Source organism: Clarias gariepinus, chromosome 16, assembly GCF_024256425.1.
Source record: "Clarias gariepinus isolate MV-2021 ecotype Netherlands chromosome 16, CGAR_prim_01v2, whole genome shotgun sequence".
Taxonomy (NCBI): domain Eukaryota; kingdom Metazoa; phylum Chordata; class Actinopteri; order Siluriformes; family Clariidae; genus Clarias; species Clarias gariepinus.
In genome coordinates, this window is record NC_071115.1 from 716,757 (window position 1) to 729,108 (window position 12,352).

General features: G+C 38.9%; 1 protein-coding gene across 1 annotated transcript; it reads left to right on the forward strand.

Moving 5' to 3' along the window:
- Positions 1-422: 422 nt before the first annotated feature.
- si:dkey-16l2.16 (ras-related protein Rab-35) lies at positions 423-11,548 on the forward strand. The gene is made up of 7 exons (XM_053514350.1): positions 423-724; positions 3,886-4,412; positions 6,772-6,822; positions 7,076-7,199; positions 8,547-8,671; positions 9,694-9,818; positions 10,954-11,548. The coding sequence occupies exons 2-7, from the start codon at positions 4,358-4,360 to the stop codon at positions 11,101-11,103; spliced, it is 630 nt and encodes a 209-aa protein (XP_053370325.1). The 5' UTR covers positions 423-724; positions 3,886-4,357; the 3' UTR covers positions 11,104-11,548.
- The last annotated feature ends 804 nt before the right edge of the window (positions 11,549-12,352 follow it).

Consider the following 12,352-nt stretch of genomic DNA (forward strand, 5'->3'; position numbering starts at 1 on the left):
ATGTGAATAAATCAGTTTATTGATTATAAACAGATAAATAGCTCTTGTGTTAAACCTACAGAAAAAAAATAATAGTTAAAAAGATAAATAATACAATTTTATTACGTAGGCCTGTGGAGTGTGAACATGGAGTATAAAACACACTGCTTGAACCAGAATGCTGTCTTGAGATTTAATTTCATCACTTTTCTTATGAAACTTTCTCTGAGAAACAGTTCCTGAGTTTAAGGGAAGAGCTGCCATTAACCGCTGTTTTAAGGCTGTATCCCAAATCCGTGCTTGAGCCCTGGTCACGCGCACTACTTCCGGTATCCTATAAGGTTTTAAGGGCACTCGATCTAGTGCCCTGCGGATCCATTAGGAAGGTAATCAGGATGTGTTTTTTTTTTTTTTGCACACGCGCCCTCTGGCGGTGGTCCGCTTCCTCCTAACTTTACCTCAGACCTGATTCCTGCCGCTCCGAGGCTCCGACACGCCGGAATGCTGCTGCTGCCGCCGCCGCCCAGACCCGCAGCCGGAGCGCGTCGGTAACCGGGGAGTCGGTCATTACCCTCTGTAACGTTTTATTTTCAGTTGTGTCAAAGTGACGCGGTTTCGCCCGGTTCGGCTCGTGACAGAAACTTTAAGGCTCCCGGATCGGGAAGAGGAAACTCCTTCAGGCTAGCTAAGGCTGCTAACTCTGGTTAGCCTCCGCGCGCGAGCTCTCCGTCCTGAGGAGACTGAGGTAAATCTGATGAGGGATTAATGTGTGTAAAAGAATATTAAAGTACATGGAGAGGGGGTAGAATGTGTAAAATAATATTACAATATTAAAATACCAGGTGAGGGATTAATAATCTCTGTAAAATGACCGGGTTTAAGGAGAAATAATCGGGTTTCTGTAAGTAAACAGAACAGCAGTTTTTTTTTCTCTTTCAGATCTCCCAAAGAATAGCTGCAGATTTTACTTTTATTTATTTTAATGTAGTTATTCCTGATTTGTTCTGTCAGTTTATATTTCAATTTTAGAAAATTAACCATTTTATTTGTGAAAATAATTTATTTAAAAAATAATATAAATATAATAGGTATTTAATAGTTATTTTAGTTTAATAAATACAGTTTATTATAAAATTATTAATTATTTTATATTACATTTTAGTATGTTGAATAATTTGTGTGGATTAAATGTAATTAAATTTTTTTGAAAAATACCTAGATTTTTTTCTTTAAAACTATTTTATTTTTTTTATTTTAAATTAGTTTAAGTTGCTATTTTGCCTTTGAGTTTGAGGTAATAACAATAAAATTCTTAAATAATTATAAAAAAATTTCAATACCTTAATAAAATTACACTTAATTTATTTAATTTACTTATTGCTCGAGTTATTTCATTAGTATAATATTTAACTTTATTCACCCTTAATTGTTACTATATTTGAGTTATCAAATTTAATTTAAAATTTAATTTATCTAATTTATTTTATTTGTTTAATATAAATAGTTTTTTTCTAGATTATTTTTCAAACTTTATTTACAATTTTTTTTTGTATTTTTTACTGCAATTAATATAATAATTATTATTGTTATTAATATTATAATATTATAAACCCTTGTGCTGGAGATATTTTTCCTTCTTTAATGATGCCTGTTTTTTTTTGTTTGTTTTTTTTTTAAGCTGATTTCTCTCTTTTTTTCTTGATTCTTTAATTACATTTCTGTAAATGAACAGGACTGTTATGATTTATTTTTACCATGAGCTGAATATAGGGGGGAGAATATTCCATCTCTTCCTGTTTTTATGGAAAATTGACGTTTGACCTTTGACTTTAGGGGAGCCGGTGGGTGTGTCCCTCTTTCTCTCTCCCCTACTGTGCTACCCCAGTCTGTTCCATCAGGTGTGTGTGTGTGTGTGTGTGAGAGTAGAAATGTGACTGAGATCCATTAAGAGTGTTACTCAGCGCAGGTTTAAACATGCTCTTTCATCAGATAAGGGATATACTCTGTGTGTGTGTCTGACTTAATGTTACTATTTAAACATACACATAAAGCGGATGTTTGATTGGTAATTAAATATGACGACAGGGATGTGTGGGCGGAGCAAGAGACAATGGAGGACTCTGATTGGTCAGACAGAATGATTCGACTTGTTTCTCTTATTTCTGTTTCGACAGTGTTAAAAAGGAAGTGTCAATGTCATTACTCATTTATTTAGCGTGTGCGTGCTCTCACTACGTAGTGAGTGTGTGTGCACGTGTGTGCGTGCAGTAAACCAATATTTGAGGTTTGGATAAAGAAAATACAATCTTTTACATTTTAGGGCCAGAGCAGCACTCGTCTGATTTCTACAGATCGGAGCACGGCAATGACCGATGACCCATCATGTACGATGATGATACATTCACACACACACACACACACACACACACACACACACACACACTTGTAAATACGCCTCCTTGTTACCGTAAAGGACTTCCGTCCTACTGTCATGTTCTTTATTCACAGGTCTGAAGTTAGAGCATTTTATAGACCGTTGCATGAATCGGGCGCGGTTACACAGACAGGTGTAGAGTGCGGTACAAGATTTACTCAGATCTCTCACAGTGTGATGAGAAGAATAATTTGATAAAATCACTGAGTAAACCTGGATTAACACCTAATCTGGGCTGATCCTCCACAGACCAGGAGAGACCACTTCAGAATACTCCGACTGATAAATTAAGTTATTGGTGCTGAATGTAACATTAAATAGTTTGGTCATGAAACGTGTCCAGAATGTAGAACAGAATTTCTCTGCTGTCTGAATTTATTCTGCTTTTTATTTTAAATATATATATACCTGCGTGATACTGTTAACTGGCCAACCCACTGCCGCTCCTCACGCTGCTCCACTGTTTCAGCAGATATATTATTACCTCACACATTACCTCATAACTAAAGGGTGGTGATGACGCTTCCTTCTGTTACATTCAGGGGCCCGCATGGCAAACATAATTTTTTCATTATATTATAACTATAATTTAACATATTCAACATATTATAGTATATAATATATATATATATATATATATATATATATATATATATATTTTTTTTTTTTATCATGTACGTCGAGGTGCTAACACTAGTTAGGGTTAGTGTGTGACCAGTGTGCAATGTTTGTGGTGACGTGCATGACCAATCACAACAATGCAATGAGGTGTGTGTGTGTGCGCGCGTGTGTTGTGTTTTATAGGTGAGATCAGTGAGGACACAGTTACCATGACATTCATATGTTTGTGTTGGTAGTGTGTGTGTTTATGTGTTGGGGGGGGGGGGGGGACAGGGCTAGTGTCTCAGGGACAGGGCACTCGCCCTGTACACTTGTAGAGCAGTATTTTTGTTCCATTGTGATGCCTTTATACAGTCCCATTTTAAAAAGGCAGAATTAATGATCTGCATCAAGCAAAGAAAACATCTAAGGAGATTTGAAATTACTGTAACTGGGTTATGAACCCTTCGATCTATTATTATTATTGCCTGGATGGATAGTGCTGAACCGTCAACTTTGTGGAAGAAATGTGGTCAGGATTTTTCACTTATGACTGGAGATCACTTAAACACTCTGTGAAGTTGCAAGGTAAAAAATCAACAGCAAAAAACTGAGCTATGTTTAATAGTGAAAGTAAGAGCACTTTACCCACGAGAGAAAGAAAACCACTTGTTAGTGAGGGGGGAAAAAGGCTTCATTTTGCTAGGGAGCATAAAGATTGGACTTTGGAGCGATGGAATAAGAGTCATGTGACGCGACGAGTCCAAATCGAGCCTATTCCAAAGTGATGGGCGCGTCAGGGTAAGAAAGGAAGCGCATGAAGCGATGTTTGGCTGCTCGTTTAAAGTTTTTATGTGTTTGTTTGTTTTTAGGGCACTGCGGTGAACGAGGAGGAGGCGTGGCCGGTTGTGTGTGTATGTGTAAGGAGTCAGTGTTTGCCCACTGAGGAGCCGTAGGAGAGACACGAGCCTGCAGGACTGGAACAGAATGGGAGCTGCTCCTGCTCCAGCTGATGTTTTTTTAGAAGAAGAGATTCCTCCCACATTGTTGGGATGAGATCATCGGATCTGGCGTCTCGCTCCTACTGCACTTACAGCTGAATTCCCAAACAGCTCGTCACGGAATTCCCGGGATATGGACACACCAGCTCTACGTAAATCACTGCAGATCTGCTTTTTATCATCGTCAGAAAAGAGATAAGTGTACTGTAGGATCACGTGGTTCTCTTTAATCTGGAATAAACTTTTGTGGGAAAACTTTTTAATGCTCTGATTAAAACTCAGACTTGTAACGGAGTAAAAGCCGGAAATTCATTTAACTCGGAGACGTTTGTGGTTCAGCAGGATGGCGGGAAAGGACTACAATCATCTCTTCAAGCTGCTCATCATCGGAGACTCCAGTCAGTGCTTTTACTTATATATAAAATAATTGTAACGTTTTTCATTTAATTAAGTCTTAAGATACTACTGTGTTTATCCTGTGTTCAGGCTAGCGTGCAACGAAGACTAATGACCAAAGCGTTCGTTTTCTACACGTGTTTGTGACACGGAACAGTAATTATCTAATGTTGTTTTAACCTCTATGCAAATTTTAAAGACGCGCTGAATCCAAACAAGTGGCTCGCACACCACGGTTTCTTCAGCAGAAGGATTTCTCAAGTGCTGTTACTCAGAGTGATGCTAAAACCAACACTGGTAAAGATTTCTCTGAGGAAATATTATTATTCTTTCCTTATTAACATCCTTCAGGAACCATTGTGGGCAAAATTACCTTACAGACCCTCGCTGTGACCGCACACTGTCATCAAGGACATAAAACAAAAAACAAATCTTGATATCAAAGAATATTATAATTGTAATCAATTATAACTGATCCTCCCACAGTCCGAAGACATGCTGAATTCAAATTTGTGCCTCTAGTGTGTGTGTCAGTGTGAGTGTGACCAGTGACCCGAGTCCATATAAGGTCCCATGACCCTCTACAGAGGACAATTCAGAGAGTAATCACAGAAGTGATCTTATAATCGTTATACCGCTCAGAGTTGCGTCATGATGTTTAGTTTACATTAGGGACGTCCCGATATCAGTACCGATCCGATACCGCGCACATTCACTTGTTCACTTTGAGGCAGAGCCGGCACTAACTATACACGACACCCCTCCTCCCTGTTGTGTCAAAGCTGGGTCAGTGTTTACAGCTGTGATGAGAGACTGAAGTGGAGCTGTCTTTCTGGTTGTGAACAAAGAAACAACTGAACTCTGGGTGAGCTGTAGGAACAGCGCTCAGGTCTGTGTGTGTTGTCTCCTCCTTAAGTTTAATGACAGCAAGTAAAACGAAAGTACTTCTGAATTTGGCGTGTTCATCTAGCAGCGTATCTCTTCATGCAGTCTGTCTTGCTAATCCAGCTCAGCAGCGTGTCTCTTAGTCTTTCTCATTTTCTCATTCGCTTCCAGCTCTGTTTTGTGACGACAGTCAAAGTGAGTTTGTTTTATTTGACAAATGTTTATGTGCTCAAATTTTAATTTGTGAGATGACTGAAACATCATTACTGAAAGTTGCAATGTCTAAAATATTTATCCACAGCTTTTAAATGCTGCTCAAGGTAGCAGGTACATGTCCTTTCACAGATTTTTTTTATATATTTAATAAGAATTCTCTTCTTTAAATCGTAAAGCATTTTTGTTTAGTTGATGTTCTGGCTTCAGTAATAATGTTGCACTGTTTATAAACAGTTGCCATGATACTGAAGGACCACAAAGAGCACATTTCCACAAAGAGAGTGAGGACACAATTTCCCACTAGTCCAAAATTTGAACACCCCCTTTAATTCCATGGTCTTTCCTGATTTTTGAATTACATATTGAATTAGTAGGCTGTCCAAACTTCTGACTGCTACTATGTATACTGTTCATTATAACGGTAATCTGATTTGTATTTACTCTAAAAACAAAACAGAAGATCAAAAAAGTGAAGTAGCACTTCAGAAGCATGGGTGAGAAGTTTACTCCACAGGGAGGCACTCTACATGGAGAGCAGTTTCGGGGTTCATGCACTAACAAAGCAATATCGGGTGCGTGTTTCAGACATGGGGCGCTCCCAAAACTTCTGTTCTGGAAAACGGCATGTAGTGGTATCGGTACTTTGTATAAGTGAGTACCCAAATGGATGTATTAGTACTCGATTTGACTATAAGTGGTATCGGGACAACCCTAATTTATATCAATCTCATGCACATCATGATAAAGCAGCTCTGCATTGCCGTGACTCAGATTTAATTTTAAGCCTATGGTGTCAAACTCGCACCGTTTCTGTTTGGACTCGCAGAGAACACCGCTATCGTATTTCACCTTCCTTCATTTTCTTTTTTCATTTCTTCTCCTGATTACTGTAAAACCTTCCTGTACGTAACCAAGCAGATTTCTGAAGCAGCCCAGGAGGAAGTTGAGAAATTGTGAAGTGAAACCAGTGCTGCCAGATTTAAAGCGTGATGCGGTTTCTCACTTAAAACCTCAAGATTTGGTTTTAGATCCTGTTCACGTTATCACACAGCGACCGCTCGGTTACGATGCTAGAGCGCTATGAGGAAGCGCAAGATGTTGGTGTTTTATAAATAAATGAGAAAAGAAGAATTTGGAGTGACAGCTGGTCTCTGGCTGAATGAAGGAGCGCACATGTACATTACAAACGACACTGCAGCTCTCTCTCATATCTCTCTCTCTCTCTCTCTCTCTCTCTCTCTCTCTCTCTCTTGGATACAGATGTTGGAAAAAGCAGCTTGCTACTGAGATTTGCAGACAACTCCTTCTCTGGTGGGTTTAACGTGTGTGTGTGTGTGTGTGTGTGTGTGTGTGTGTGTGTGTATATATACATATAATTAGAAACACCTGCTCGTTTACGTAGTTCTCAAATCAGCCAAGCATATGACAGACAGAAGTATCAACTTGTGATTGGCTGGACTAAATAACAGGTGTTCCTTATAATCTGGCCAGTCAGTGTGTGTACATATGTTTTTAGGTTTATTATTGAGGTAGTTTATCCCTGTGTTGTCCGTTTCTCCTGCAGGGAGCTACATCACCACTATAGGTGTGGACTTTAAGATCCGGACGGTGGAGATCGATGGAGAGAGAGTGAAGCTCCAGATCTGGGACACGGCCGGACAGGAGAGGTTCAGGACCATCACCTCAACGTAAGCTCTACCCACAGAGCCACGCCTCACAGCTCACAGTGCACGTATAATTGACAAAGTGCACCGATTAGTTCTCTGTTAAATATCTTATTTTAGATCTCTCTCTTTTTCTCAGTCTCTCTCTTTTCTTGTGCTCTGTCTTTCTCATTGTTTATCTTTGTAGTTTGGAGCACAAGGTTTAATTGATTTGGGCTTTCAGACACCTGATATTTTGGTGAACGCGCCTTAGTAAGTTTTACCTTCAGCAGATGTTTTTTGTCTCTGAGCTCCCGTCTCATATCTAATATCTGATCTCTGATCTCTTAGTCTGGTGGAATGGGTAGTATTTTATTAAATCTTTTGGCCTCCTGAAACTTTGAATAACATTTTGGAGACTGAAAGTCTGAGACTCCAAAAGGTTAAAGTTCACCCGCTCTATCTGTTCTACACCCAGCTCTGATGTGTGTTTTAGGTCAGTTATGTGCTGGTTTTGAGCGTCTAGCTGATGATTTAAAGGTTTTGCTGATGAGCTCTGAGGTTTTTCTTCTTTTTCTTCATGATTTCATCCAGTTTGTGCATCCAGTTCCACCATGCTCCCACCACCATGCTTAACAGTTGCTACAGTATTCTTCTCACCTTTACTTAGGACTTTCCTCCAGTAGGCTTTTTCTTTGTCCATGCGCAGGTGTGGATTTTGGAGCAGGAGCTTTTTCCTTCCTTTTAGTCCATGGTGATGTAAACTGTTTTAACTGGAGACACTGGTGTTCCAACAGCTTCTAGTTCATGTCAGGCCTGAGCCTCGATGGTTCCTGGGTTGTTCCTGACCATCAGCTTATACACTAATAGTGTGAACTCCACTGGAAATCTGCAGGAGTTTAGAGATGGATCTGAGAGACGTTCCTGAGCCCTTAAACTCCCCAGATCCCAAGCCAATCTGATCGAGCCCCATGGAAGATGCCAAAAAACTTGTCAGATTCTCAAAGGCCCCGCCGCACCCTAAGGATCTGCTGCTAATGTCCCGGTACCAGACACCACAGCGCCACCCAGAACCTTAGTGGTTTTAATGTGACTGGCTTTAATGCTACGGCTCATCTGCATTTATTTATAAATATTACAAACAACAAACAAAAGAGCAACAAAACCGGTGTCTGAACATTAGTGTGCTCTCAGGGTGTGTGCGTGTTTGTGCAGTTGTCTTGCTGTCACACAGGCTCTCACATTCTGACACACACGCGCACACACTGTACTGAGAAGACCGCTGTGTCTCTTACTAAGATAATCTTCTGAGATAAAGGTGTTTGTTTTATGTTGATATTTTTCAGAGTGGGGGAAAAATAACTATCTCTCTCTCTCTCTCTCTCTCTGTAGGTATTACAGGAACACACACGGGGTGATTATTGTGTACGATGTGACGAATCCGGAGTCGTTTGTGAACGTGAAGCGGTGGCTGAACGAGATCTCTCAGAACTGCGATAACGTGTGTAAAATATTAGGTCAGTGTTTAGTGAGACGCATTCTGGTTCTAGAACGACTATCACAGGACATTGTGGAATCACAGGAAGCGCACAAGCAGACATGGCAGCAAACCAAGCCCTTACAGAAACTATTAAAGATAGCAGGTAGCTGCTAGATGAACACGCCAAATTCACGAGTAATTTCGTTTTACTTGCTGTCATTAAACTTAAGGAGGAGACGCACACAGACTGTTCCTACAGCTTACCCAGAGTTCAAATCCCAAATCCCACCCTCAGTTCTCAAGCCAATGATCAATCGGTATATATATTAAATAAATGGTAAGCAGAATGGGAAGAATGCCAAAATAACAAATAATTTGAAATAAGCCCAGCTGTGGGGAAAATATGCTTCGCCCCTTCAGATCCAGACACGACCAGGTTGTAAGGTTTGAACCATCTATGTTTATTGAAGAGCAAGGAAGCTCCAAAATGTCAGCACTTAAGCACTAATCTGACTATAAAGCATATACTTTTGACATGCCCAAGTTTTAATGGCATGAAAAAATGATTTGAATTTTTTTCCAGAACTAAATTTAAACTTATTCTGCAAGACAAAGGCAGAATTTTTAGCAAAAGTGCATCTAAAGAAGCTTTTATAACATCTTGTTCTTCTGGCCAAGGCCAAGAATCTATAAGGTAATATTATATTGTTTCGTATAAATTGGTTGGATGTTTAATATATATCTGCCATTAAATGCTGAAATGGCAATAAACCCTAATACAAACAAAATCTAGAACGACCTTCATAATCTCTTTGTATTCACATCACGAGTGATGCATCTGCATATCATTTGCATATTGTTCTGTGATTGGCTCGTGCTCAGTCAGTGAACAGAGATGATCATGAGCAGCAGCCATATTTAGGAAATATTTTAATATTAACGACTTGTGGGATTAATGGAGTTGTACAGTGTGGGTGTGATTATATTCCACCCATGTGTGTGTGTGTGTGTGTTTGAGCGCGTGTGCATGATCGGTTTTAACTCTTGGTCTTTTTCCAGTTGGGAATAAGAACGATGATCCGTGTAAGAAGCAGGTGGACTCACAGGACGCTCTGAAGTTTGGAGAGACTGTAGGGGTTCGAGTGTTCGAGACCAGCGCAAAGGAGAACATCAACGTAGAAGAGGTTTTTATGTCTGTTATAATTATTACAGGTCTTTTATTCCTGATAAAAATTCTCCCAGAGTGCACTGCAAAAATAAAAGATACAAAATGTGTAGTGCAACATGGAGCTGTACAGTTAATAAAAAACATCTAAATCACGATTATTTCATCACAAAATGCTTCAGTTTACTACAAGTAATATACCCACAGTCAGGAGTCTATGCAGAGTTTATCAATAATTTATGAGGTGATAAATAAATCTGTTGGCCTCGATAAATATGATTTAAAAACTACATAAAACATTTAACTGTTAAATATCACAGTTTAACTTGCAACACCAGTGTCTAAATAATAGGGATGTGATTTTTCTTTATATTATTATTTTTTTTAAATAGTGTCACTCTGGTCCAGCTGTAGAATTACAGAAAAACGTGTGCTGCTACATTTAAAATCCGAGCTTTACTGATTTAAAATGACGTTTGTAAACATTAATTTCTTTTGGTTTAAATACTAGATTTTTTTCTGGGTTTTAATTTGGATTTTATTTAAAGCTATATTATCTTGGGTAGTGGTCTTGTTCAGAAAATGTTTTTTTAATTAATTTAAATTCATCTTTGAGGAAATCTCTCATGTTTGTTTAGTTTTATTGGTATTAGTATTTTTTCTCATTTTTATTTGTTTGTTTACCTTTTTTTTTTACCACTAATCTTTTTCTATTTTGTATTATTATTACTATAATTGTTATTATTATAACTGGTTGCAGGTTTATACTTAACAGACAAATTCCTGAGTCAGTCACTAATGAACTAATTAAATATATTAAAAATAAAGAAAAATTTTTGGATAGAAAGAAAAATACTTCATTGATCCTAAAGGAAATTTCAAGGCTACATGTCTGCTGTGCGCGCACACACACACATACACATTCATCGTGTGAAAATTTCTGTTACATTTGAGCGAGTATTAGTGAAAACGTTTGTCCGGCAGTGTGGAATAGTGAGTGGAGAGAGGAAGTGAGCCAGGTTTAACTTTATTTAAATTAGAAACCAGTGACCAATCAGATTACAGAACGTGTTCTCTGTTTTTGCGGTGTGTGGGAGTATTCTGATTGTTCTGTCTTCACACTGTATGTGTGTGTGTGTGTCTGTGTGACCCAGATGTTCATGGAGTTCACCCACATGGTCCTGAGGGCGAAGAAGCAGAGTCAGAACCGCGCGGAGAGAGAGCGGGAGCGAGAGAAGGACACGGTGCACATCAACGCTCAGCGCGACCGCGACAGGAGAAAGAGAGGAAAGAAATGCTGCTGAGTACGGAGAGGGAGGGAGAGAGAGGGAGGGAGAGAGAGAGAGAGAGGTGAAGCCTGAGGAACTGCGCCTGCGGCCCTCGCACTCGCGCTTCACATCGTGTTTATGCGTGACTTTGCACTGACGAGAGAAACTGGAACTGGAACTGGAAGCCACTATAAAGTACCCAAAAGGTGTTTTTTTTTTTTTTTTTTGTTTAGGTTTTTTTTGTTGTTTTTTTTTTTTTTTTTTACAGAAACATCTCAGTATAATTTTATGACTAAAAGAGCGCCATGCAGAGGTATTACACTGTTATTACAAATCTAATCAACGAGCCATTAACAGAGCTGATGTGACTCGTCAATGTGTCTGTGTTTAAAAAAAACAAACAAATTAAATCTATTGATGAGTCGAGTCGTGCGTCTGAATTAATCATTAGCAATAAAATACTGCTTTTAAAATGCACTATTTTTGGTCTTTGTGTCTTTTACTTAATAAAAATGTTTCTCATTTCTCAATATTACAAATGCTTACGATTAGAGCCTTGAACATCATACATTAATTTTCCTTACTAAGTTGTAAATAATTTTAGAGCCGCTGACCTCCAGACGTCTGAAGTTTGTAGACATGAGCAGACAGTGTGGTCTGTCCCTGTGGAAGCTCTCGGGTGTCTTCACTTCTCACATGTTCTTATGATGTCTGGTCTTTATGTGACCTTCAGCATCTCAGCACTCGCCCTGTACACTTCAAAACTTTACACGCTTAGACACTAAGACAGCCACTTTACACACTCAGGCTGAAAGATGAGCCGATCCACTTCAGATCATCATCATCATGAAGATCATTTTGCTACAATCTGATCTTCATCTTGTCTCACCATCAGATCTTGTTCCACTGTACAAGATTTTTCATGCTTCTGTAAAACTCCAGTTTGCTCTTCCACTTTCTGAGGCTCTTGTCATGTAGTAAACCCTCTTTATTTACTCCGGTGACGTCTTCTTTTGATGGTTGACACTTGATTCTGGTTGACAGATTCTCCAACCTCTTGGAGAAGTGCTCTGGGTTTAAATTAATTATGGAGAATAAATTATATTGTCCTCCACCATCATTGCTTTCCAAAATCGCCCAGGTCTTTTTGGTGTTCTTGAGTTCACCTGTACCTTAATTGTTTTTAAAAAGTGAACCAAAAGCTTTTTTTTTTTTTTTGGTCTCTGTTTTTGCTTTTTGCTTTTTTATTATTCATTGGTGGTTACAACAGCTAAATGAAAGACAA